Source organism: Loxodonta africana, chromosome 13, assembly GCF_030014295.1.
Source record: "Loxodonta africana isolate mLoxAfr1 chromosome 13, mLoxAfr1.hap2, whole genome shotgun sequence".
NCBI classification, from domain to species: Eukaryota; Metazoa; Chordata; class Mammalia; order Proboscidea; family Elephantidae; genus Loxodonta; species Loxodonta africana.
This window is the reverse complement of record NC_087354.1, coordinates 41,774,254-41,801,216: the sequence shown is the minus strand read 5'-3', so window position 1 is coordinate 41,801,216 and position 26,963 is coordinate 41,774,254. Positions and strand designations below refer to the sequence as shown.

General features: G+C 54.5%; 1 protein-coding gene across 1 annotated transcript; it reads right to left on the bottom strand.

Annotated features, from left to right (window-relative positions):
• Positions 1 to 578: 578 nt before the first annotated feature.
• Positions 579 to 26,919, bottom strand: STRA6 (signaling receptor and transporter of retinol STRA6). The gene is made up of 17 exons (XM_023552904.2): positions 26,810 to 26,919; positions 21,328 to 21,394; positions 20,946 to 21,031; positions 19,568 to 19,707; positions 17,672 to 17,838; positions 16,126 to 16,248; positions 13,754 to 13,821; positions 13,523 to 13,599; positions 13,183 to 13,244; positions 12,142 to 12,304; positions 8,409 to 8,484; positions 7,217 to 7,350; positions 5,770 to 5,887; positions 5,583 to 5,684; positions 4,514 to 4,677; positions 2,086 to 2,241; positions 579 to 1,491 (listed from the first exon to the last, which is right to left on the bottom strand). Exons 1-17 carry the CDS (start codon positions 26,917 to 26,919, stop codon positions 1,322 to 1,324), a joined length of 1,983 nt encoding a protein of 660 aa, XP_023408672.2. The 3' UTR covers positions 579 to 1,321.
• Positions 26,920 to 26,963: the final 44 nt, after the last annotated feature.

The window sequence follows — 26,963 nt, the reverse complement described above, 5'->3', positions numbered from 1 at the left end:
GAGCTCTCCGGCCCCATGTTTGAGGCTGCAGGGGAATGGGAACACAGGGCGGCGGTTTCTACTAATTGTGCAGACATTTTTTCCAAGCCCCAAGGACCCAGACCTGTGGGTGGCTACATTTCTCTGCCCTCTGTAGCTCTGGGGGCTCCATCAAGGCCACCAGCAGAGGAAGGGGCCCCCAATCTGTCTCTATCCTCCTTAGCTGCCTCCCCTGCATGCTTGGTGCACTCCCGTTAGGACAGCCCCTCTCTGCTCCCTGAATGGCCCACCCTACCTTTGTCCACAGGGCTGCCCCATTGTCCTTCCAACTACACCTCTCCTCCCCCAACCCGGCCCCTTCTTTAGGACCCAAAGTAAGTCCTATTTCTGGAGCCAACATCCATACCACACAGGGGTGGGCATAGGATCCCAGCCTCTTCTCCAGCCAGAGGGTGTGACATGGATTCTACTCTGCCCCCCACCCAGCACCCAGCCAGCATGTGCCCAGAGTACCCGCAACCCCCCCAAACCCCATAAGTGCATGGTGCATGCTGGTGTTCCCTCCCCACACCCCACACAACCTCCCCCATAAGGAGAGCTGTTTTTCAGGGACAAGTTTATTACAGGGAACACACTAACCTCTTTCATAGTATCTAAAGGTAGAAAAACTACAAAAAATATCTGGCTCTCAAGTGTGGACAGCTTGGTGTGGGGCCTGGGTTGAGGTGTGACTTGCTGCCCAGCAGGACTCACGGCTTCCTTCTGGGCCCGCCTAGCAAGCCAGGATGCCCAGGAGCCTTCCAGCCATTTCCCAGAGAAGGGGAGGGAAGTGGGGAGGAGAAGGAAGCCATATTCCGTCCCATGGTGGTGAGGTCCGCCCGAGGTACAGCTGAGCTGGAATTTGAGGCTGTCCAGGCCCCAAATCACCAACTTTCTTCAGGAGTGGGTTCCAGTGAGGCTCTGCGAGGAGGAGCCAGGGTGGGGAGGGGCCTGGATGTGGTCGGGCCCCCCCTTCCCTTTCCTCCCCCGACACCAAGACCACCCTGGCCCCATTGGCTTCCAGACCTTGGGCCTAAACCTCCAACTGCTTCTCCAGAGTTGTTGCAGACTCTCCTGAGGCCAAGGGGCAGATCAGAACCCTCCCGAGGCTCATAGTGCAGGCCTGTATCCAACCATGGTGACCTCTGAGAGGGCTGCTCTGGGCTGTGCTCTGTGGGGACCTATCAGCAGAGCTGGAGCTAAGTGGAGGGGCTGCCAAGCCTCGAGAGCAGGGAGTGGGATGGCAGGAGGAGAGCGCCCCCTCTCCACAGACAAGGCCAGGGTGGCTTGGCCTCCCCTGCCCTCAGGGCTGGGTGCCGTTGGTCCAGGCCTCTGACAGGGCTGGCTTCCGGAAGGCCTGCAGGGCTGGGTTGTGGAGCAGCGTGTAGGCTAGACCCCAGCGGGCCCTGCCGTGGCTGGCCCTGGGCCCTGCTCCCTTGATGGTGGGGTCTTTGGTCTGTAGCAACTGCATTCCTGTAAGGGAGAGACCTTCTGTGAGTCATTCAATACACCCAGCCAGGCCTCCCGGGGACCTGGGCCCAAACAGAGCCTGGCAATCCCATGCGTAGGGTGGGAGCAGGTGGTGGGGTGTGGGTTCCAGGTGCTGGCTCATAGATTGGAGATTCTCGGAAGTGTGAGGATGCGGAGGGGCGTTTGTAAAGGACTGGGGACACTGACCGAAGGGTGGCAGACAGAAGAGGGGGGCATGAAGTCTGTGGAGGAGCAAGGCCCTGGAGCTGGCTTAGTGTCTCCCACACTTCCTGGGCAGCTGAGCAGAAGGGCTATCTCACTGAGAGGGAGCGGCTGGTCCAGGGAAGTGGTGAGGGTGACCAAGCCCCTTAGCAAATCATCCATTTAATTTTCTGTGTGCGTATGTGTGTGTGTGTTCCTATCATGGAAAAAATTACCCTGAGACCAAACCAGGAGGGGCAACCACAGGCAGCCAAGGGAGAGAGGAAGTGAGAATTTTCCTGGCACTTGTTCCCAGTGTGTGTTGGGGGAGGGGGGTGGCCTCCTTCCTGGGAGAAGCTAGGTAGGCTCAATCCCCTCCCAGGAGGAAGGGTGCACCTTCTTCTTCCTCCCCGGCTCTGAGGCTGTCCTGGGGGCGTGCTGGGAGCTGGGGCTGGGGCGTCCGCCCTCGTAGAAGCAGGGTGCAGAAGGCTGTCACAGCCGGGTGTGACTGGCTGACCTCAATCTTCAAGAAGTTTCGGTATGTGTGGTAGCCTGGGTGGGTAGGGAAGGGCAGTGCTGGGGGAGGAGGGGCCACCAGCCGGCCAGAAGCCTGGAGACACTGCCCCCCAACACACACACAGGGACTACACCACACAGTCTTCATACAAACATACCGACAGGGCGAATTCACTGCACGTGGGCACATTCGGACATGCTCGGAGCGCACCACACGTGTGCCTGCTACAGCCCGTTCAAACTCACACAAGCCACAGCCGCACACAGCACACACTATGTTCTTGTTGTTAGGTGCCGTGGAGTCAATTCCAACTCCTAGTGACCCCATGTGAGAGAGTAGAACTGCCCCATAGGGTTTCCTAGGCTGTAATCTTTACAGGAGCAAATCGCTTGGTCTGTTAAGAACTAGAGCTGCTAACCAAAATGTCAGCAGTTCAAATCCACCAGCTGTTCCCTGGAAACCCTGTGGGGCAGTTCTACTCTGTCCTATAGGGTCGCTATGAGTCGGAGTCAACTCAACGGCAACAGGTCTTTCTCCCTCAGAGCAACTGGGTAAATTAGAACTGCCAACCTTTCGATTAGCAGCCAAGTGCTTAACTGTTGCACTACCAGGGCTCCTTGTACACACTCTACAGAGTGTAAAAATAAAAATTATACCCTCCAGACTTGCTGGAGCCTAACGACTGAAAGATTGAAAGCACCCAAGCTCTTAAGGAAATAACCTGCTCAGAAGTAACTAACAGACTTTGGGTTTTTTTGCCCCTTGTGACCTGCCAGGAAACCCTGGTGGCGTAGTGGTTAAGTGCTACAGTTGCTGACCAACATATTGGCAGTTTGAATCCTCCAGGCGCTCTTTGGAAACTCTATGTGGCAGTTCTACCCGGTCCTATACGGTCGCTATGAGTCGGAATCAAGATGGCAACGGGTTTTTGGTGACCCGCAAAGCGTGCTATGCCTAAAGTTGTCCTTGCCATGGGCCATAGAGATCACATGATCACCAATAGACCACATTTATGACTGCCGTTATTTGAACGTCTTTATCCCTGTTTTGACGAATGTCAAACCTCAATGAAGTCTCTACTTCCTTGTTTCTGCTATACAAACCATTGACATCTTTCCCGTCTGCAGAGCTACTTTGCACTTTTAGTTTGGCTACTGCCCTATTCATGGATCGTTTGATCCCACTCAAATAAGTTCATTACAAATTTTAAAATTTGCCTTCATCTCTGAAATACTCTTTGGCAGGAGAAATCTCACACAGCACAGCACATGCTGCCATACACACAGACATCATCTGAGGAGAGGTACATGCCTCACACACAGACCCCCACGCGGGCACACAGCGCCTTTGGACTCCTGCTGCACCACTCACACGGGTACCGGGACACACACTCACTCCCCGCTCTGCACACGAGCACCCTGTGGACACGCACGTCACAGGCCGACACACAGAATGCCGGATGCTCAGGGCGGCTGGCACAAAGACTCCTGGCGCCTGGGCACACGGTCATGCGCAGCCTTTGACACACAGAGCATGTGCACCATCACTACAGACACCATGTGCTGCACAGGCAGTGTCCCCCTAGAGCTGGTGCACGCTTTCACTTGACATCGGGAGAGACTCCTGGGAATATGCACACACAGATACAGGACACATGGCCTGCTCCGAGCACACAGCACACACTACACACTCCTTCCTTCCCACAAAGTTAATCGAGCTACTAGCTTGCATGGGATCCCGTCACAACTTTGGCCAAACCACATTTCAACCGATCGCTTCATGTTTTCTTCCCCCAAACAGCCTCAGGAGAGGTGCTGAGCCATGAACACATACCATTTTACAGTTGAGGAGGCCAGGCCTCAGAGAAGGGGTGTGCATGGGCTAGGAGGGGCTGAAGGTGACATTCAGGTCTGTCTGCCCCACGCAACTTCCACTCACCACGCTGAGTGCCACCACGCTGAGTGCCACCCCGCCCCACCCCCACATGCAGAGCTGTCCAGCTGTACTTATTTGGGTCTAGTTCCTGCACAATGCGCATTGCCGTTTGGTATATATGTGTTTTACTTAAGTGGGAGTATGTCACCTGTCTCATTCCATTTTCCCTTTTCCACTGAGCACTGTTTCTAAGATCCATAGGGTTGCTATGCATTGGTCTACTCTGCAGGACTTCACAGTGTGAGCACCCACACTCTCCCTTTCCTCCCTCCCAGGGACGCACACCCCAGAGCTGGGTTCAGACAGGCTCTCCTCTACTGCTTGGACAGCCTGCCGCAACCTCCAGCCCTTGCCCCTGCCCAGTGACCTTACCGGGGTCAAAAGTGGCGGCCTTAGGCGGCAGCAGGCTGAGGTCCATCTGGCTAAGGTGGATGGCATTGTGGAGGGCAGAGAGGAGCACTCGCCAGGTGGCCACCGTGGTGCCCACCAGCACGTTGATGGGGAAGAGAAGGAAGACGACAGCAAAGAGAGCTCGCCTGGCAGGGCCAGATGACCCAGTCAGCAAGGTAGGCACGGGCTTACTTCTGCTTACTTGCTCATCTGGAGTGCACAATTTCACCTGTTTCTCACCATATCAAGGATGTGGTGAAACGCACGTGAAATCATGCACTACAGATGAGTAAAAAGTAAGTAAGCATAATTAAGCCCGTGCTTGCCTTGCTTACTGGAACCCTGTGTGTACCTTGCTTACTGGTTAACCCGTCCCTGTCGCCTGGGGTAGGGAGAGCAGACAGGCTGAGGCGCCCCACCCCAGAGTCAGTATCATATCACATGAGATGCCCACAGCACCGCTGTGCACCCCGCCCTGTGCTGGGCCTTCTCTCTCCACCCAGCTGGCCCTCCCCACCCACTGCAAGACAGGTCATGTCACCCCCTTCAAAAGAAGGGGATAATGAAGCTCGGAGAGAGTGAATGACTTAGCCAAGGCTATCTAGTGGAGGGCTAGGATGTAAGTGAAGGTGCACTTGAATCTTTCTGGGACCCATGTGTCTCCCACCTCCCTCCACTGGGTTTCTTGTCCTCTAACTCTTGAGTCCCTCCTGGGGCCAGAGTTCTCTCTCCCACAGCCTCCACCTGACACACAAACAGACTGCCTGCACACTGAGGGGGCACATGGCTTTGGAGGGGACAGAGGATCCAGGGGAGAGCTGCACTGACCCCTAAAGCAGAAAAAACTCATGGGGCTATGACTGGCCTCATGACAGGTATACTGAAGTGCCCTTTTTCTCTGCGAGGAAGGCAAACTGTCTCTACTACCTGCTGGGCTCCCTAATAGAGAAAAGGAGGGGATGGCAATGGAAGGAGAAGGGCACAAAGAGTGAGAGAGACATGGAGAAGAGACTGAGGGCCAGAGGAAGCCACAGCCCAGGAGCCACCTCACCGGTTGGTCAGCTCTGGGCATCCGTGGTGAGTCTCCAGGAAGGCCCAGTGGGCCGCCATGTTCTGCAGAGTCACAGCCAGGGCCAAGGTCAGCCAAAAGGGCCTGGGAGTGGGGTTAGGGAGAGTAGTCACTGTTAGCAGGCCTCTGAGAAGGGGTTCTGGAGCCCTCTGTCCCTTGCCCCACTCACCATGAGGACTCCAGGGCTCGGAGGAGCAGGAGGTTCCTGCCATGGAGCACAGGCACAAACACCAGGAAAGCGAGGGCCATGGTCCCCAAGAAGAAGATGGTTTGCTGCACCAGGAGTCCTGCCCCAGGGCAGAGGTAACAGGGGGACAGGCATCAGGCTCTGGGGGGCCTGGCTGTCCCTGCCACCCAGGGCCCCGAGGGCTTTGGAATCAGGCAGACATGGCTTCAGATCCCTACTCTACCACTGCCTAGCTGTGCCACTTGAGTAAGTTACTTTACCTCCCCGAGCCTCAGTTTCTTCCTCTGTAAAATGGGGATAGTGGTACCAACCTCAGAGGACTGTTGTGAGGATCCGGTGAGATAATGTCTATGATGACTCTTTGAAAACCACAAAGTGCTTTGCAAACATTATTTTCCCTCAAGTGTTCCTGGGCCCTTGGGGATAGGACTGTATTTTCAACTAATATTTGCATTCCTACAGGCCAGAGCCTGGCACATGGCAGGTGCAGGAGAATGCCTGTTGAAACAACTGGCTAATTGCTTACTGGGATAATGTGTACAAAAGGGTTTGGGTATGTTGTTGTTACGTGCCGTCGAGTCGATTCTGACTCATAGCTACCCTGTTGGACAGAGTAGAACTGCCCCATAGGGTTTCCTGGGCTGTAATTTTTACAGAATCAGACTGCCACATCTTTCTCCTGTGGAATGTCTGGTTAGTTCAAACTGCTGACCTTTCAGTTAGCAGCCAAACACTTAACCACTGCGCCACCAGGGCCCCTTTTGGGTATAAAGTCTACCAAAGAAATTATGACTTTTAGACATAATTTAGTCCTTTAGTGCTTTTAGTTCTCTACTCCTTTATCAACTTCCTCCTCCTTCCCCAGTGATGTGAGAACTGAAGGAACCAGCAAGGAGAGAAAGGGGGCCCATGACCTGGACCCCAGCGCCTCATGTCTCCTGCCATGGCCAAGAGGAGATTCAGAAACTCGGGGCTAGGAGAGGGGTCTTTGAAGATCATCTGGTCCAGCCCCTTAGGGCAGGAAGCCCTTTGCTGTTCCAGCAATGGCCACTGAATCCTGCTTGTATACCCCCAGTGTCAGGGATCTCATTATGTCTTGAGACAGTACATTGTGGCACAGCCCTCCCTTAGGCAGGCTGGAATGTGTCTCCTTGCACTTGCAACTCCCAGCCCTTGGTCCGCCCTTCATGTAAATGCCTAATGGCACCCAGGGCCATACCCTATGTGAGGAGTATCTATTCTCTGAGGGTACATGCACTCCCTAACCTGAGGGCAGGAAAGGCAGGGCAGATCCCTCTGCTCTGGGCAGCACAGCTAGGGACCCTGGGGTCAGCCCAGAGCTGCTGAGCTCGGCTCCCCTCTCACACTGGGGCCAGAGTCTGAGGTGGGGCCGGACTGAGGCAGGGTGGCGTGGGCATGGAGGGCTCACCAAGGCAAGTGAAGGCAGTCTGGTAGGCACTGAAGCTCATCCAACAGAATATGGCCTGGCGAGAGGGGTGGGGGCTCTGAGCTTGGGAGCCCAGGTCCAGGGCAGCCCCTCGGTACAGAGCTTGCAGGTTGGCCCTGGGGCAAAACAAGGGAAGTAGGGACCTTGGCGAACAACATACACTCCCAAAATTCCTCCTCCGGGCCAGCTTCTGGCCAAACTCCTAGTCTAATTACAACCCACTGCCAAGAAGCCAAGGGCTTCCCACTAACCCAACCTGATGGGTCTGGGAGGGCTTCCTGGAGGTGACCCTGGGCAGCATCTTAAAAGGTGAATAAGAGTAGGCTGCCGTGTGTTTGTGTGTGTGTGTGTGTGTGTGTGTGTGAAGGGATTCTTGGGAGTCAAGTCAAAAAACAGAGAAACAACAGCGGGAATGGAAAGTGACACACAGCTCGGCCACCAGGGCAGGACGCGAGGTTGCAGGCAGGAGGTTTGCAGGGAGTTGGGGGTGGGAGGAGTGGGGCTTGAATGCCAGGCTGAGATCCCTGGGCAAGAACTCTGAAGCACGTCAAAGGCTCAGGGCATGTGGGCCAGTTCCCTGACAAGTGCTTGGACCTCCCCTTCTCACCTACCTGCTCCTCGTCGGCTTGGCATCCCTCATGCTCCTCTTTGCTCACCATCAACAGGCAAGCAAGGCGGTATGGCATCCAATGCCCTAGAGCAATCTCTCCACCACCCTGGCACCAGCCAGACCACCTCCTCACCCACCTTCCCACATGTCAGGTTCAGCCCAGCCATCTGCTCTTGCCCACCTTGTGTCTCCTGCCTTTAACCCCCTTCCCCCATCTCCTACCTCTCCTTCTACTCCCAGCTTCCCCAGGCTGCCTTCCTTGTGGAATTCAGCCCACCGGGGGTCCCTCGTCAGAGCACAAACTCCACATGGCAGCCCTGAGTCATCACACCCTATATCACTCACAGACATTTCTTCAACTGTACAGGACCACCCCCTAAGGCAACAGGACCACCTTCTCCACCCCCCAATGCAGCAAAGCTCAGGTGGGCTCAGGGACAACCTGGGGCTGCAGAGACCCTCCCTCCAGCCCACAGGTCCTCCTGGGTCAGGGGCCTATAGGACTCTGACTTCTTCCTCCCACCCTCCACCTCCACACCAGATGGGTCAGAGCCTGCCACTAACCTGTGCATCACCAGTGAGCGAATCTGGACGAGGAAGGTGAGTGAGCAAGACAGGACCAGAGCTGAGACGTAGCAAACTGCAGGGGTGGAGAGGGAGCAAAGTGGCCTGCCAGGACCTGGAGGGTTTTCAGGAGTCTCCAACTGTCACCAGGATCATGCCTGCATGGACTTGCCCCTGCCCTACACCCCACTCTGAGCAGAGACCTCCTGAACTGCTCGGACCTCAGCTGCCCCCATCCTTTCCTGTGACATATGGTGATCACAGTAAGGAGAGGACAGCTCTGAGCCTGCAGACCTGGCCCTCATCCTGGTTTTGCTCCTTGCATTGCTGTGTGAGACTCCATCCCACAAATGACACCAGACCACATTGGTGGGCTCTGTCCATCCGAACGAGGGAGGCAGCCCTGCTACCCATCTCCTCCGGAGTGGAGATCCCCCTTCCCAACATCGCACCTTCTGGCTATGCCCATGGGTTATGAGTCTGCTGTGTCCCCAGAAGCCGGGAAAGAATGGGTGTTTCCGCACAGCAGGGGTATGGGGCTGCAGCCCTCCCACCCTACATCCACTCTAGCCTTTCTCTGGACCCGCATAGCAATTCCTCAAGGTCAGGGCACAGGAATTGTTCCCATTGGGCATATGAGGAAGTTGAGGCTCAGTGAGAGGGCCTGACTCAGCAGCCACACTGCTAGGAAGTGATGGAGGCAATGTGCAACCATTTCCAAGTAGATCTAGTGTGAGCCCAGGGCACCTGCACCCTGACCTCATCAGTCGGCCCAGGGAAGTGTTCCTTGTTCCTGGGTCCCCACCAGAAACTTGGGATGGGGGAGATCAAACACACGTGGACAAGACAAGTGCTATTTCCATATAGCTACAGGTACTATTTTTTACAGGTACTATATATATAGCTATATGGCTGCAACAATGAGCTCAAGCATAGCAATGATTGTAAGGATGGCACAGGGCCAGGCAGTGTTTCATTCTGTTGTGCATGGGGTCGCTATGAGTTGGAACTGACTCCACGGCACCTAACAACAACAACAGAGGTGCTAGAGTAGTGGACCTCGGCATAGGCAGCAACTTAGGATCACCTGGGCAGGGAGGCTTTAAAAGCTCCCCATTGCCCAGGCTATACCCTAGGCCAATGAAATCAGAATCTCGGGGGGTGGTTCCCAGGCCTCAGGTTTTGTGAACGCTCCCCTAGTGATTCCATTGTGCAGCCAGGGTTGAGAACTACTGCACTGGGGGCTTTCCTGAAGGCAGAGCCGTAATCATTTATTTCAATCAGCAACTGATGAAAATTAGTCAACCAAGCAACACTGTCTAGCCAGTGATTCCCAAACTGTGACTCGCATCAGACACATCTGAAAGGCTTGTTCAGTCACAGATGCTCGACCACACCCTCAGGATTTTGGATTCAGTAGGTCTGGGCTGGGGCTTGAGCACTGGGGCTTTTGAAAATCTCCCAGATGATCCTCAGGTGCCGCCAGGGTTGAGAACCACTACTGCAGAAACCTAGGGACCTCTCTGCTGGCCCCTGGCTCACTCCCCAATGGCAGGGGAGGGCACTTTTCTGAAAAGTAAGGTTGGGAAAAGAAGCTGGGCATGCACAGTTCTGCCCTGCTCAGTTTGCCTCTTCCGGAGCCAGCTCACCTGCAGTGAAGGTGCACTCTGGACAATTTTCTGCCAGCAGGTGAGGGGCCTGCATGCTGAGTGTGGCTGGGTGAGTGCATAGGTTGATGCAGGGGTGAAGCAAGGGGTTAGCAAGACCTCATGGCCATTGGGCAACCTTTGATCTCCATCTGTCTGCCTCCTATTTTTCTTTCCCTCAGTTTGCTCCAAACTCAAGTCTCTCCGAATCATGGTGCCCATTACATCTACCAACTCTTTGCCTCCTCTGGTACCCTGCTTCACCAGCCTTCAACATCTCCCAGCTCCAGGCCCAACCCTGCTTTGTGGCTAGACCTGTCCCCCCACCCGATTGAGGGCCTCAATGACAAGGTTGTCTTTGTAGCTTCAACACCCAAGAAAGGCCTAACCATTTTTTGCAGGTAGGGAAATTGAGGTCCAGAGGGGTGAAGTGGCTTGCCCAAATTCACACAGCTTATAAGTGTCAGAGCAGGAATTCTAATCTAGTCTGCTTGATTCAGAGTCCGAACTTTTGTGAATGATACCAGGCTTGTGGTCCAGAAGCCAGGTGGGCAGCCCTGGTGGAGGGCTCTTAGAGCTCAGAAGACTAAGAACAGACCAAAGGACTCCCAAGCCTAGAGCCAATCTCAGTTTCACCCCTGGCTCAATGAATGACTTTGGGCATATCTCTAATGCTCCTGGGCCTCAGTTTTCCTCATCTGCAAACTAGGAGAGGAAATGCTGCCCTGTTTGGTCCCTGCATCCAAGAAAATCCAAATTGGAAGCATTTGGGCTTGGGAACTGCAACATGTGACTGTACGTGTGAGGCGTGAGGAACGGAAGCAGAATTCATTTGCCCTAGACCTGTCACTTCCTGCCTCTGAGCCTTGATTTCCTGCTCTGTGAGAGGGGCTCGATGATTCACAACTTAGCAGGGCTGCTGTGAGCAAGGGTCTGGGTTTGGAGGTGGACTGACATGGGCTGTGTTTGCTCCTACCTATGGCCCAGGTGGCAGCCAGCTTGAAACATCTCCAGAGATATCATTTTCAGCCCACCTTGTCACTTGCCCAGCTTGTGGGCTGTGGTAGCATTTCCAGGGCAGCTTCTGGTATGGGAACTAAAGAGCTCAGGAAGGTGGTAGGGGTGGTGGTCATGGAAGGGAGCAGTCACTGCACACACCTTGCCCCCCTCCCCCACACCCTGCGCCTCTTCATTCCCCACATGGCTAGGTCTGTGGGTAAAGGATGACGTTAACAGTCAGGTGCAGCTACAGATCAGTAATACTGGCAGCCTAAGCTCCGACCATCACATATTACTCTTCAGAAGTCAGGATGCTGCTGCTTCTGCCCCTCATGGCCACTTCAGCCCACACCAGCCTGGAACCCCCAAGTTGCAAAGCTTTGTCTCAAGGTGGTGGACAGTGCTCTGGCTTAGGCATCGGGAGATTTGAGTTCTTCTCTTGGCCCTACTTCTGACCTGCTGTGCAACCTCAGCCAAGTCCATCTCCATATGTCAAGTGCAATCAATTCTCAGTCTCCTCCACAGGGTTGTTGGGAGGGTCTGGTAGGTGGGTGTTCCCTAGCAGGGCTGCAGAAGGCATCAGATCATGGAATGGAAAGTTGGTATGATTCCCTGGCTTGAAGGCTCAGTGTCAGGGGAAGAAAGGAGAGAGGAGATGGCCAGAGAGGACAGGGATTGGGGAAAAGGAAGCATCCACCCTCCCCAACCCCACCCACCTGCCACAAGGATCCTCCTTTCCCACCCTCAGCAAAGGTCCCAAGTCCTGTCCCCTCAGCTCACTTGTACCATTGCCTTCCCCATCTCCACATCAGGGGAGTCAGCCAAAGACGTTCAGGGTGGTGGTGGGAGAAGCCACAAAAGCTGACAACGGCTAGAGGGCTGGCTGGGACTATCTCTTCAGGTCTCAGAAATTGGCAACTGGAAGCTCCAACCGTCCCAATTTGAAAATGTGGCAATCAAGGCCCAGAGAGGGAAGGGGTGTGCCCAGTGGTACCCAGTATATTGGTGGCAGGCTGGAACTGAGCTGGGGGATTCTGGCTCCCAGTCCTCGCAGCAGTGGGCCCTCTGAGACTCCCATGAGGCCTCACCTTCCAGTGCCCACAGGTGGTGCTTCACCAGCTCCACCACCTCCTGCCTGTCCTCTGAGAGCACGATCCCAAAGCCGGCCAGCAAGTAGGAGACGTCCGCGGTGATGCCTGCCCTCACCTTCTGGATGGTGGGAACCACGCCCACCAACAGCAGCAGGGCCACCTGGAAGAGCCCTAGAATGAGGGCGCCAGGGTCTACCTGTGCTCGCCCCTGGCACTACCATCCCAGGAAGTGTTTGCTGAGCTGACAACAGCATGCTGCCTGCAGCCACGTGCCCATGTCAGAGTTGGTGCTCAGAGCCTCAGGCCTCTCAGCAGCAGGTTACAAACAAACAGGCATGACTTTTGCATAATGAGCCAAAGACGTACTTTTAAGCAGCACAATTGTGTGTGTGTTTGTAAAATTAAATAACGAAATATAAAACTGAGTATATAATATAATATTTTCAATTTCTCCATGTTGGAGGAAGCCATGTCCTATATGTGGGGGTGGGCATTGAAGCTAGACAGATCTGGACTGAAATTTTGGCTACCCTAGATACTACTAGCTCTAGGAACTTGGCTAATTCAGAGTCACCTATCTGAGCCTCAATTTCCTATCTGTAAAATGGATAAAAATTCTACCTATTTCTCAGAGTTTTTTGGGGTAGGGGGAGAAGGTATTTACCAAACATATATTATCTCACTAAATATTCTAAACTACCCAAGGAGGAAGGTATTTCTGTTCCCCCATTTTACAGATTAGCTGAAAGTTCAGAGAGGTTGAGTAACTTGCCAAAGGTCACACAGGAGGTAAACAATGGAGCTGGGATTTAAATCCCTGTTTATGTGATCCCAAAACTCATGCCCTGACTCACTATATGAGCCCAACAAGAGTTAACTCCTCTCTTTCTGGGTGGGTCACCTTTCCCAAGATGGCCAGAAGCAGCTGGAGGACTGTGCACGGGGCTTTGGAGCACTGAGTTGGGCCCGAGCTGCCCCAGGCTGTGGGTCAGAGGCTAGGGTTCAGAGGCAGATGGCACTACAGAATGCAGGACATACCTGGTAAATGGCGGTCACTGTCAGGGCGGCCGAAAGCACCAGTTTCAGGGGGAGTCGGAATCCTGCAGCCCTCAAAAGAACAGGCATGGTGAACCCCAGCACCACCCAGACGAGGGGTTTCCATCCCTCCCAGGGGCCCAGGAAAAGAGCCAGGGTTCACGGGACCCTGGACAACCAAGGCCAGCCCAGGGCTTCTTCTTGATCCAAACTGAGGGTTGTCCTTTCTGATGACAAGGGTGCTAGGAGGTAGGATGCCAGAGCTGCCCTCCATTGCACCTGTTTGGCCCAAGGGAGGGGCGGGGTCACCTGCCACCACTGGCCTCAGCTTCCCATCCCATACCTTGCTGCGGGGTGTAGATATGGTGTCTGAAGCAGATCCAGGCCTGGGACAGGAAGCCATGCTTGGAGGTGTGGGAGCTGCAGAGAAACCCAGGCAGGTGGGGGTCCTCAGGAGAAGCCCCTGCCTTGAGGCCAAGCCCCAGAGCCTGGCTTATTCCCACTCTCTGCCCCTGCCACGCTGCCCAGTGCTAGCCTCCCAAATGACCCACCAAGTGTATACCTGGGGCCTCACCTGCTTTGCAACTTCTTCCTGCGAAGGAGGTACCTCAGATACTCCTCAGAGTAGCTGCTCTGCAGCACCTGTGGAGACAAACAGATGAGCAGATGTGGCCTGCCTGGAGCCACCTCTGCGGCCCCAGCTCAGGGTGATAGTGGGCACGCAGTTGGTATTCCGTAAAGGCCACTTGGCTGTGGAGGTAACAGAGTGCAGAGAGGTGCTGAGCTATGTAGATGAGACCTGGGCTCCTCAAAGCTGCCCTTCTCATCTCCACGAATGCAAGATCAGCCACTTTCCTATTGAAGTTCTTCCTGGGGCCTATCTCCAACTCTCTCCTGCTTTATTCAGTCATATCCTCTTATTGCTTCCCTCTCAGTCCTCTGGCCTGGTACATTCCTGACCAGGATACAGGAGAGGGCCATTCCAGGTCAGAAACCCCAGGTCTCTTCTACTAATACTCAAGGGAGATCACAAGGGTGATCGGATTTGTCTAAGCCACATTCCAGGCTTTAAGCTGCCTGCAAAGTGGCTGAGGCTCCTGGCAAGATGGGGTGAGCCCCTGCTCCAGATCACTGGGGGAACACAGAGAGGCTCGTCACCTGTTGCCATGGCAACCCTGGCATCTTGGACGGGTGTGGGTCAACTCAAAGCTTGACTGGGTCCTTTGAGGCCTAAACCTCTTTGCCCAAGGGCCAAAGAGGGTTTTATTCCTCTCATGACTCAGGAGAAAGGCATGCAGTGGAGGAAGAGGTGAGGAAGAGACTACCCCTGGGAGAAAGAAGAGGTAGAGACGTCCCTAGCACACTGTGTATCCCAAGGAGAGCCACTCCCCTCTTCTGGACCAGCTGAAACATGAGGGGACAGTGAGATTTCCCCAAAGGAGTGGGTGTATCAGGAGGGCTGTGAGGGACAAATACTTAGAACCCTGTTCACCTACCATGTGAGAGCCAAGCCAAGAGTCAGGCAGGTCTTCTTGGACCAGAGAGCCCAGATGTGACCCAGGTCTGCCCCATGAGCACCTGAGTCCACCCCAGCCTCTTCTCTCCTCCCTCTCCATCGCCTGGGTGATCTTGCTCACTCTCTAGCTTTAGCCTGATGACACCCAAGTTAAGACTCAGTCCTGGCCCCTCTCCTGAGCTCTGGACCTGTGGTCCAGCTGTCCATTGGACACCTCCACAGGAGTATCACCTAACCCCTCACACCTGGCACATCTACAACTGAGTACTCTCCCCTGCACATCTGCTCTCTGTCCTAGATCCCACCCTCTTAGAGGCCTTTCCTCACATTCCCTATCTGAAAAGTAACAAATCCTTTTGCATCTGTGTCTGCGACTTGTCTTGAGTCTTACCCTCTCACCCTCTGAGGGCCTCTGTGGAGTTTTTTTCTTTCTCTGCTCTCACCAGGAAAAGTTATTTGGCCCTGCCTCCATCTGCGTTCCCATGGCATTTGGATGATCCCCTATTGCACTCTTGCCTCGCACCGTAAATAGCTGGTGCTGCACCTATCTCCTCCACCGAAGTGGGAGCTCCTGGAGGTCAGCTCTGAGTCTGTAACACCTGTGCCTGACACATAGTAGGTGCTCAGAAGGCTTCTTAATAAGATTGAAATACCTTGTAAGAACCCTATCTCACCATGATATACTCAGCCATCCACTCTATCCATCCATCCAACCATCCATCCAACCCTCCCTCCCTCCCTCCCTCCCTTCATTTCTCCATCTACTATCTATCCAAAAATTTGAAAATATTTTCTGAGTATCACTTATGACTAAGACCTGCCGGGTCTTGAACAAAACAGACACAGATTCATCTCTGCCGCTTTACTAATGCTCTTTCCTATGCCTGCAATGCCTTGCCCTTATTCTCTCCCCACTCCAGATTCTCCCTATTCTTTGGGGTCCTGCTAAAGCCTACCTCATCCAGGAAGCCCTCCCAGCCTGCTTCACTTTTCCCAGAGCCCCCTTTTATCTGACATTCAACTGCATCCAACCTAGTGTTGATTCCTAACACTCTTCTGCCCCGGGTACTCCTGAAGCATTTCAATATCTGCAGATTTGGCTCCTATTGGCACAAGGCCCCTGACCTGTCTCATTTCCCCAGCTGGATCCTAAGTGTTTCAGAGACAGAGCTACCACTTTCCTGTCTTGTGACCCAATTCTCCTTTGTTGAGCTCCTACTGTCCATACAGCCCAGTTCCCGGGGACTGGGCCAGCCTTTGCCTGGCATAGGGGGAGGACCAACCAGTCACTCAGTGATTCAGCAAACAGTTTCTGAGCACCTACTATGTGCTAGGCCCTACATCGAGAATGTATAGGACCAAGAGACACAGAGGAGTAGAGCGCATCTTTGGGTGCTGAGTAGGAGCCCATCCCAGCCCTGCCCCTTTACCTCAGAGTCTGCTGCTGCCCTGTGGCTGAAGCTTTTCACCAGCTGCACTGGGTACCAGAGGCTCAGGAATCCCAGGCCCAGAAGGAGAGGCAGGGAGGCCAGCAGGGAGTAGTACTTGTAGATCTAGATAAACAGACAGACAGGCACCCAGACAGACCTACCTTCTGCCTTCCTCCCCTCACCAAGGACCAGGGTCCGTTTCCCTTCTCACCTCACACTGGGCTCTGTGAAGGGCCTGAGGATGGTCTGGGCGCTGTGGGAACGGTTCTGGTTCTGTTGCCCTCCACCCTGGACCACACAGCACAACATAGCTGCTTCCCATCTCAGGCCCTGCAGGTGTGCTCACCCTTTCCCCAGGCTCCTGGACCCCACTGCCTATGACCTTAGAGGAGCCAAAAGGGAGGAGGTTATGTAATTCCCTACACCCTACTCCCAGGGACCGGGCAGAGGCCTGAAACAAGGGACACCTGCTTTCTATGTTCCTATATCCCTGGAGCTTTTGGACACAGGCCCCTGGAAATTAGACAAAGGCCTAATATTGCCTCTGTACTGTCTTCGACCTGTGCATCAGGGAAGTGGATGTCCTACCTCCCAGGGCTGAGGCCTTCCTGAGGCTGGGCCCCTTACATAGTCATTCGTTTACTCGTTAATTCAATGTTTTTCTCTAGAGCTTAGCATGTGTCAGGTTCTAAGTGGTAGAAACCAAGTGCTTGCTGTCAAAGGAACCACCAAATCTTTACCTCCACCCTGGAGAAACTGGTGTTATCAACCTATTTATAAGTGGGGAGACTGAGTCTCAGAAAGGTGACATGTTTTTCTCGAAGCACTTATCACCATTTGACATCATTTGGTATAGCTGCTTATTTGTGTATTTATTGTGTCTCCCTTTCTGGAATGACAGCTTTGGGAGGCCAGGGACTTGCTCACAGCTGTATCCCCGGTGCCTAGAAATGTGTCAGATACAGGGCATGTGCTTTAAAAATGCTTGTCAAATAAGTGAATGGGTAAATGAATGAATGAAGTGGTAAAACTGGATTCAAACTCAGGTTGTCTGGCTCTGAAGCCAACACTACGCCCTTTAGGCTCTAGCCTGGGCAGCTTCACACCTCCAGCCAGCCGCTAGTGCACCAGGTTCTGATAATCTGCTTTTAGTCCTCTGAGACCATCCCCCAGCTCAGCTCTGGCTGTCCTCCCTCTCTCTTCACTTCCACCTACTCCAACCTGCCCAAAGCAGGCTGGAGAATCAGTAAGGGGGTGGGGGGAGGATTCCAGGCTTCCTCTTGCTTATTCTCTGCCCACTTATCCCCTTCCTCCTCCCTCCTAGACTGGAAGCTCCTCAGGGCAGGGCCCAGCTGCCTTGTCCTTGACCTCTCCCATAAGGAGGCCTAGCTTAGGAATGGGCATGTTTTTTAAAGGACTAAATCCTGTGCCCAATGGAATGTAGTAGAGAAGCCCATCACATAAACAGAGATAAAAGGAGCCACTGGCCTTAAGCAGGCTTGTCTGCATGTCCCTCCACCCCAAGCCATCATGAGCCAGTGGTTACCTTGGGTGTCTGGGGACACTCCACTCTCTGCCAGACCTGGACTCCAAAGTGGGCCCAGGACAGTAAGCTTCCAAGGAGGTACGCAGCTCCATGCCTGGCTGTGGCACAGGCGGCCAGAGGGTAGTAGAGGGCTGGGTAATAGAGCAAAGCCAGCATCTTCCAGGGCCCTGGAAGGCAAGATGGACAGGAGTACATGAAGGTGAAGGGCAGACATGGGGCCTGGGTCCAGCCCACCCAGGCCTCTCTCCTGTCTCCATATTCCAACTGTCTCAGCTGGTTCAGTGGGCAAGATCTCTGGGTTCAAATCCAGACTCAGATAATATCAGCTCTGTGATCTCGGATGAATTACCTCTTGGAAAATGAGAATAATAATAGTACATCACCAGTTGCCATGGAGTCGATTCCAGCTAACGGAGAGCCCATGTGGGTCAGAGTAGAACTGTGCTCCACAGGGTTTCGAACGGCTGACTTTTCAGACGCAGTTTGCTAGTACTTTTCTTCCCAGACGCTTCTGGATGAACTTCAACCTCCAACCTTTTGGTTAGCAGTCAAGTATATTAACCACGTACACCACCCAGAGACAATAGTATGTTCTTGGTAGGTGCCATTAAGTTGATAGCAGCCCTATATGACAGAGTAGAGCTGCCCCATAGCGTTTTCTAGACTGTAGTCTTCATGGGAGCAGATCATCAGGTCTTTCTCCCATGGAGCTGCTGGTGGGTTCTAACCACCAACCTTTCAGTTAGCAGCCAAGCGCTTAACTGTTGGGCCACCAGGGCTCCTTAATTACCTCGTTGCTCATCCAGTCTATTAAGGCTCATAGCAACCCTATGGGACAGAGTAGAACTGCCCCATAGGGTTTCCAAGGAGCGTCTGGTGAATTCGAACTGCCAACGTTTTGGTTAGCAGCTGTAGCTGTTAACCACTACGCCACCAGGGTTTCTGGCTCCTTAATTAGGGAAAGCTAAATGAGAGGATATATGTACAGTGCTTAGAATAGTGCCTGAGTAAATGCTCAGTAAATTAAGCTCCCACTTTAGCATTGTTCCCTCTCTGACCTTCAGTTCCCTCCCCTGTAAAATGGGGCTCATATTCTTACTTTGGAGCCCTGGTAGCACAGTGGTTAAGAGCTCGGCTGCTAACCAGAAGACCGGCAAATTTGAATCCACCAGCTCTCCTTGGAAACCCTATGGAGCAGTTCTACTCTGTCCTATAGGGTCACTATGAGTTGGAATCAACTTAATGGCAACAGGTTTGGGTTTTTTTGGCTTTGGATCTATCCTTTGCAGGGCGTAGTGGTTAAGTGCTACGGCTGCTAACCAAAGGGTCAGCAGTTCAAATCTGCCAGGCGCTCCTTGGAAACGCTATGGGGCAGTTCTACTCTGTCCTATAGGGTTGCTATGAGTTGGAATCGACTCGATGGCACTGGGTTTTTTTTTGTTTTGTTTTGTTTTTATGAGGACTGGATGGTCTCATGGGGGTCCGGCCCCAAGGCAGTGGCCCCACCTGAAGGCAGCTGTCCTTTTCATCATCACCTCCCTTGAGTCAAGATGTAATTCCTCAGGGTTCCCTCCCTGTCTCCCTCCCTACCATCCTTCATGCTCACACAGGGCTACGTACTCTCGGGGACTTAGCCTGTCCCCATGAATGACAGAGATCCCTCCCTCCTGGGAGTGGGGTTTGTACAGTAACAGAAAAAAAACTGGAAATGGCAATTGATGCAACAGCTGGGATCAATAATGGGGAGATTTCAGGCATCATGGTGGATGGTCGGGGAGTGGAAAGGGGCAACATCGTCTCAGTGGCCTCTCATGACATGGGATGGGGGCTGCTCTGCTCACTTGCAGAGGATGCCTGCCCCAATGCTCAGGGTTTCCCACCCAGCAGCCCTGGTACCTTGGCTGGGTGTCCAGATGAGGGTCAGGAAGGGCAGCGGGTCCTCATCGGGGAGCAGCAAGCACAAGGAGCTGAAGAGGACCATGAAGACAGCAGTGGGCACCGTCCGGGACTTGTCCTCAGCCAAGAAATCCACAGGGCTGAAGCGGAAGCAGGGACAGGGCAGGAGGAGGGTGCTCAGCCCCTGTACCCCCAGGCCATGCTCCATAACCTGGGGAGGTAGAGTTAGCCCCACTTTCCAGATGGGGAAACTGAGGTCCTTTCATTCATTCCGCAAAGATTTGTAAAGTGTCCTATATAACAGTCATGGGGCCCTGTGGAAAAGTGACTGGGGAAGCCCTCACCCCAACACACATTCACACACACAGTGGGAGCATGCCCAATCACTGCTCCCTCCGCCCACCCTGGAAGTGCCAGGAAATAGCCGCCTCCACACTAATCTGTCTGGGCTGGCAAACCTTCAGAGAGTTCAGTGAGTCGCAATATCCTTATGCAACAGCTGCTGCCCCTGGGCTGGGTGTGGCCCCGGGGAAGAGGCAGACAGCAGGCACAGCTGTCCCAGGCATTGCTCCTCTGGGCTTGGGGGAGGCGGGGAGACTCAGACCTTCTGCTCCTGCATCCCAGCTTGCCCTGGCATCCTAAGAGTTCAGCCCTGCTTTGTTCTCCCTCCAGGCCCAAAGTCCTACCCAGGCAGGGCAAGTTCTTTCCTGGGCCAGTGGGTGAGGCAAAGATCCCAAGATGGTTCCCCATACACCAGAGGGCAGAACCCCTCTGGGTGCACAGCATGGCTCTGGGGTGTAAAGCTATCTACATGGGGCCCCATCTGCTGCCTCCCTCAACTCTCTGGCCTGCTGCACACAAGCCTGCCCAGTCCCATCTCCTCAGGGTCATCCCCATGCCAGGCTCTGGGGTTACAGGGCTGAAGGAGACGAGGGGAGAAAGTTCCACTCATAGGGGCTGAAAGTCCCCATGAATCTGCCTTTAAGCACCGGGGTCCAGGTGACACCCACAAGGGAAACCAAGGTCAAAATGACATTGGCATGGCCATGGCCTGTCCAGACACTGACAATCTTAGGAGCTGTGTCCTGGAGCTAGGCCCTGATGGGCTCACATTTCCTGGGGTCTAGGATGGAACCCTCTCTCCTCATGTTCTGGACAACTGAAGCAGGTGGAGCTGAGTGCCCCCCCTCCATCCTCAGGGGGTCTTGACTAAACCTGGAGATGGGGGTGGGAATGGAGAGATCCCCCAGGCTAAGAGAGGTGGGGGTGTCACTGAGACCAGAGCTGGCTTCAAGGTACCTAACAAATAACCCACCCTCTGAGAGTGGTCCCAGTCAGCTGGGCCCCTGAGTGGGGCTGCCCCGGCCACAGCACCTACCTGGGCAACCCGGGCCTGCCGTGCCCGCAGCGGGGCCACAGCTGGCGGCGCCTCACCAGCACGGCCAGCAGCAGCAGCACAAGGACCTGCCGGGAGAGCACAGGAGAGGGCTTGGTGTGCCCAGGCCTTACCCCAAAGGTCTCAGTCCCCAGACACCCCTTCCCCCCTGGTACATACTCATGTGGCATCTTAGGGGCTGGCAAAGAGGTGACAGAAGTCTGGGAGGTTGGGCTTGGACCGCATCCTGGTTTGGGACCCCACCTGGGAGGATTCCCAGATCCCCCCTCCCACATTCTGGGCTCCCAGGGCCTCCCTGGACCAGCTCCAGCAGGCTGGGGTGCCCTCTGATCATTGCAGCAGGTTGCAGCCAGGTTGGACTCACCGACAGCGAGGCCAGGCAGGCGTGGGAGAGACTGGGCGGTATGCTGGTCTGGCACAAGGACACAGGCCTGCAGAGCGAGCAAAGGTAGGGTCAGGCCTGGGTCAGGGCCCCTGGGTGTACAGCCCAGGTCTGAGATGCAAGGCTGTCTACACTGGGGCTTCACCAACTACCCCCCTCAGCCCTCTGGCCTGTCCCACACAAGCCTGCCCAGTTCTGCCTCCTCAGGGCCATCCTGAGGCCCTTGCAAGCCTATGGTGTCCCCGGCTCTGGGGTTAGATGGGGAGACGTGGGAGAAAGATGTGCATGGATGGGCCTGTCTAGAATGGGCAAGCTTAGCCTATGCCCCTCTTCCTGCTCACTCAGATACTACCTATAATTCAAGGCCCACTTCACCCCTTTCTATTCCAGGACTCACAGGCCTCTCCTCAGAACTGTGGCTGGGCCAACCAATCAAGAGTTTGGTCCTATGATCTTGCCCTCTACTCATTGCTGGTATCTGAGATTGGTCATGCTCTTGACTAGAATGACCTTCCATGGCCCCCAGGACTTATGTCTTTTCTTTTCCTGTTTCTCTCTCCTTAAGGGCCTCTGTGTACAATTGGGCAGGTTGTGTACTGCACAAGGATGCCCAGCCAAGGGAGCGAGTGGGGTTTGAAATCTAGACCACGCTGCACCTACAGGGGGAGTCCCTTTTTCTAATTACCACAAATGCTCCCTATGGCCTGGCAGAGGTCCTGCTCTCGCCTTAGCTGAGCATAGAGGCAGGGCCATGGTGGAGATAAAGAGATCAATGAGGGCAATGAAGGCCTCAACTTCCCCAGCTGGGTCATGTGCCAAGAGGAAGGGGTTGGGCAGCTGGGTCAAGTGACATGAGGAAGGGTTTGGGCAATAGCGCTGCCTTGAGCTCAGGAGTGGACCTGGGCCTTGGAAAGCAGACCAGACTGGGTCTGTAGGGAGGGGTAGACCTCTGAGTTTGCCCAGCTGGAGTCTGGGACTGCCAGTGGGAGGATACCAGTGTGGTCACCCAGTCGAGGTCTGGTGGGGCCAGGAAGGTCCTGAGAGGAAGCCCTGTGCTACAGCTGGGCCCTCTCAGCCCAGGAGGCTCAGCTCACCCTCCTGGGCACCCTCCTGCTGCATGGAAAGGGGAATCCCAAGGGTTCATCTTCAAAGGCGAGAGCAGAGCTCAGGGACCCTCTGCTGGCACAGCCCAGTCTCCCCTGAGTGCTTGGGAAATCCCAGAGGGATGAGACGCAGGAAAGAATCTGGTCCCACGGGCTTGTCCTCGGGGCGGAGGGGGAGAATAATTCCGTCCTGTGCACCTTCTTGGCCAGGGCAGAGCTGCCCTCTTCCTGAATGGAACTGTGCTCAGGGGTACAGCAGGGGCTGTGCAGAGGATTGGGTCCCAACAGTCTGAGCTCGGGCTGCCCACTCCCAGTTCTAACACTGAAGTCTCTCACTCTGGTGGGCAGGGCGGGGTGTGGGAGAGGCACAGCCCCTGTCCCCCATAAGCATTCAGAACAGCCCTTCTCAGCCCCCACCTCCTCACGTGATTAGGCCCTCCTTGACCCCGGATCCCAGGGCCCAGCCAGAGCCTGCCAGGGCAGGGACTCTGCAAACTGCCCTGGATCCACTAAACCTATTTCTGAGAACCCTCGCCCCAAACCAGGAGCTACTTTCACCCCATGGATTCCCTCCAGGCCTCATCTGAGGGTAACTCCGGCCCTTTCTGTACCATCTGGGGTCCCTCATCTGACCCCTCCACACACTTGTTCAATGAACAAATGTTTGGCTATAGGTCATGGACCCATGTTTTATGCTGTGGGACAGGCAAGATGGTGAAGACACAGATAACAAAGAATGACACCTCAGGGAGAATGGTGTGCACCTGCCAGCCTAGCAGAGGCCGGAGCAGGCGGGTGCTAGAGGGAGAGACCTCAGGCAAGGAGTCAGAGGAGGTGGTATTTGACTGGAGCTTGAAAGATAGCTTTATGTAGACAAGGGAGGTTCCTGGGTGTTGCAAGCAGTTTGCACTCCACTATTAACCTCAAGTTTGGCAGGTTGAACCCACCCAACAGCACTGCAAAAGAAAGGCCTGGAGAACTGCTTCCATAAAGATTATGGCCAAGAAAATCCTATGGAGCTGTTCTAGTCTGTAACACATAGGGTTGTCATGATCAGAACTGACTTGATGGCAACGGGTTTGGTTTCGGTTTGGTTTTCTGTAGACAAGGAGACCAAGACTCAGAGAGATTAAGTATCTTGCCCAGATTGCACAGCTAGAAAAGCAGAAGAGCCAGGATTTGAACCAAGAAGGTAGTCTGGCTTCAGCACCTACATTCCTAACCACTTTTCTGTGCTGCCCCTGTGGAACCCGTTGCTTTTGAGTTGATTCTGACTCATAGCGACCCTAAAGGACAGAGTAGAACTGCCCCATAGGATCTCTAAAGCTGTAAATCTTTATGGAAGCAGACTGCCACATCTTCCTCCCTCAGAGCAGCTGCTGGTTCGAACCGATGACCTTAGCCAGCACACCACCATGGCTCTGCCCCTGTGAAGACAGGCGGAATGGGGACCAGCCAGGAGGAAGCTGTTGCACTAGCTGAGGTGAGAGGTAAGGGGTGTATGAAGGAAGATACTAAGTTGAATGATACAAAAGTGCCATTTCTGTAAGTCCAGTCGAATATCCGCAGTTTCAATTGGTTCAATATAAATAACTGCTGGGGAATGGAAAGGCCAGGCTGTATTTCAGAGACACTTAGGAAGAAGAATTTACATGCCTCAATGTGGAGGAGCTGAGGGAAGGGGCTTTTTGGGGTGATTGTAGGATCTGGGCCTCATCCCAAGAGGAGGGGTAAGGACCAGAGTCTTAGGTAGCCCAGGGAACCTGAGGCTTGATCTTGGGCACCTTGGGGCGGTGCAGAGACCAACTGCAGGGTGATGACGAGTGCCTGAGTCTGAGTGGTAAGGACACCAGATAAGGAGCCAAGACAGCTGTTCCTAGAAGCTGGCTCTGAGCAGGAGCCTGGGGAGGGCCCCTCCAGAAGTGCTCTGCTATGGGTGAGAGGGAAAGGCTGACCATCTGGGTTGGGGCTGTCTGTGGGCAGAGGTGCTGAGAGGGCTGGAGCCCTGCTTCCTGATGTCCTCCCCATCCACTGTAAAAGGGCCTGCAGAACACCCTGGCATTAGCCCACATGGTAGGAGGGCAGGTGGTGAGGGAAGCCCTCAATTCCACCTTCCCAGGCAGCCCTTTGAAGTAGTGGGGAGGTGAGTGACAGTGGCCACAGGTGTATTTGTGTCCCCAGGCTCTGGATGGGAAGCTTGGCATTGGTGGTAAGTGGATATCCAATGAGCACAGGTATCACAGGTGGGTGCTAAAGGGCTGGGCACATACCCTCTGGCCAGAGGGACTCTTGGGGGTAAGAAAAGGCCAACTCTGCTCACATAGGGCAATCCCACACTCACAGGAGACCCCAGAATGACACATTCCAACCCAGCCAACCTCATCAACCAGGTCCTGGTTTGGCAGGGACACCTGAGTCCATCCTAGCCACAGTCTCAGTGCCCACCAGCCCCAGCTCCTGCCTGAGCCACACTGGTACACACTGAGGCACAGAAGAAGCCGCTGTCTGGGGCTCCCCAAAGTATCGATGCACCGTTTCCCTGGGGTGGCTGACTCATGCAGGGAGAGGTGAACCCAAGTTCATTCACTTCCTTGGGATTCCCCTGAGCTCCCAGTTTCCTGCCCCCACCTTTGGCCCTGGGGCAAATGGCCCTACTTGGTTTGGCTAAGTATGTAGACTCAGAAAAAAACCTCTTCATCCTGAAAGGTGGCATGGCCTGCAGTGGGAAAAGTCCAAAACCCCAAACCCAATGCTGTTGAGTTGATTTCAACTCATGGCGACCCCATGTGTTACACATAGGGTTTTCTTGGCTGTAATCTTTATGGAAGCAGATCACTAGGCCTTTCTTCCGTGGCACTACTGGGTGGATTCGAACCAGCAACCTTTAGATTAGTAGTGGAGCACAAATCATTTGTGCTACCCAGGGACCTCAGCGGGAGAAAGGGATCTGCCAATCCCAGATGCCACCACATTAGCAGCAGCACACCCTACCACCTAGCTTCCCGCTGTCCCCTGGTCCCCGCCATGCACGCAGCTTTATTCTGAGACCAGTTTTATATCTAAATACCCCAGCACAGAGCTGGCTGCAGGCACTTGGCCCCCAGCCAGTGCCCAGGCCCTGAGGCTCTCAAGGACAAGATCAGGGTCTTAAACTGTCAGGGTCTGCCTCCTGGCCTTTCTTGGGTTCCTCCCCCGCCTGCTACCCTGCCCTCAACATGCACACAGCAGGGGCATGGGGGCCCACAGGCTCTCTAGGTCAGCCGGAAGGGAGTGAGGGGCACGCCCTTGTTGCTGGCAGCTGCTTTCCAGGTGGTCTGAACCTCGAGTCCTCCAAACACCACCTCCTTGCCCCAAGCCTGGGTGGGGCCCCTGTCCCTGCAGGTGACCCGAGACTGCCCAGGCTGCAGCCCCAGCCCCTGAGGAGACACGAGAGCATTTTTCCTTCCCCAGTGTCGGTTGTTGATGAAGAACAGATGTGCACACATCTGGCTTGGCAACTCCCCAACCTTACCTTTCTCGTTCCCCAAACCCTCTGACAGAGGAGCGAGGCAGGAGATGGGGCCAGGGCCAGGAACAACAGGGGAAGAACTGAGTTCTGGGTCCCCCACTGGCAACAGTCTTTGGTAGCCAGTGGGGGCCACAGAGAGGCCCAGACTAAACAAAGATGGAAAGGGTCTGGGCAAGCATGGGCCGCTCTGGGGTGGGCTGAGGCTGCCTCCCTCCCTCCTCCAGGCGGAGAACAGGACCTACTCATCTATCCAAAGACAACAGGGGTGGGTGTGTTTCCTCAATGAGCCCCCACCAGGATTTATTCTGAAGGTTCTCTGCCTCTCCCTCCCTTCTCTGCCTGCCCAGAGAACCTGACCCTTGCAAACACCACACCCCACATGGTCACCACAGAGACCAGTAACCACTTGAAGGCCAGGCACGACTTCCCTCGACCACTCACCAGAGCTCCTTCAACCTGGTGACAGGCCAGAATCACCCAAGGATTAGCTCAAAAGACAGCCAGCAGGGCCCCACCCAGACCTGCTAAATCCATATCTTCAAGGATAGGGCCCAGGAATCTGTATTTTAACGTAGCACACGGGTTGTTTTGAGGCGACCAGCCTGGCCTAGGTCCCCACCTCAAGCATCTTAACAGCAGTGCAAGGGCTGTTTCCATTTAACAGACTGAACATTTAGTAGGAGACTGAAGCCCAGAGAGGTTGTGATTTGCTCAGAGTCACACAGCACACAAGGAGCAGATCTGGGCTAGAGAGCCCATCTTAGGAGCCTATGCTCAGAGTCTACTTCCCCGATCTGTGACCTCTGCCACACCCCACTCTATGAGCAGACTGGTCCAGGGCTCCCACACTTACCTCTCAGGCTTGGGCTCCTCACCCCCTGGGGGCTCGTCGATGTACCAGCTGCCATAAGAGTAGTCCTCTGTGGCCCCAGAGGTCTGGTTTCCGGCTGCCTGGGACGACATTCTCTCGTACCTTTGCCTTTGACGCCCAGACAAAAGAAAAAAAG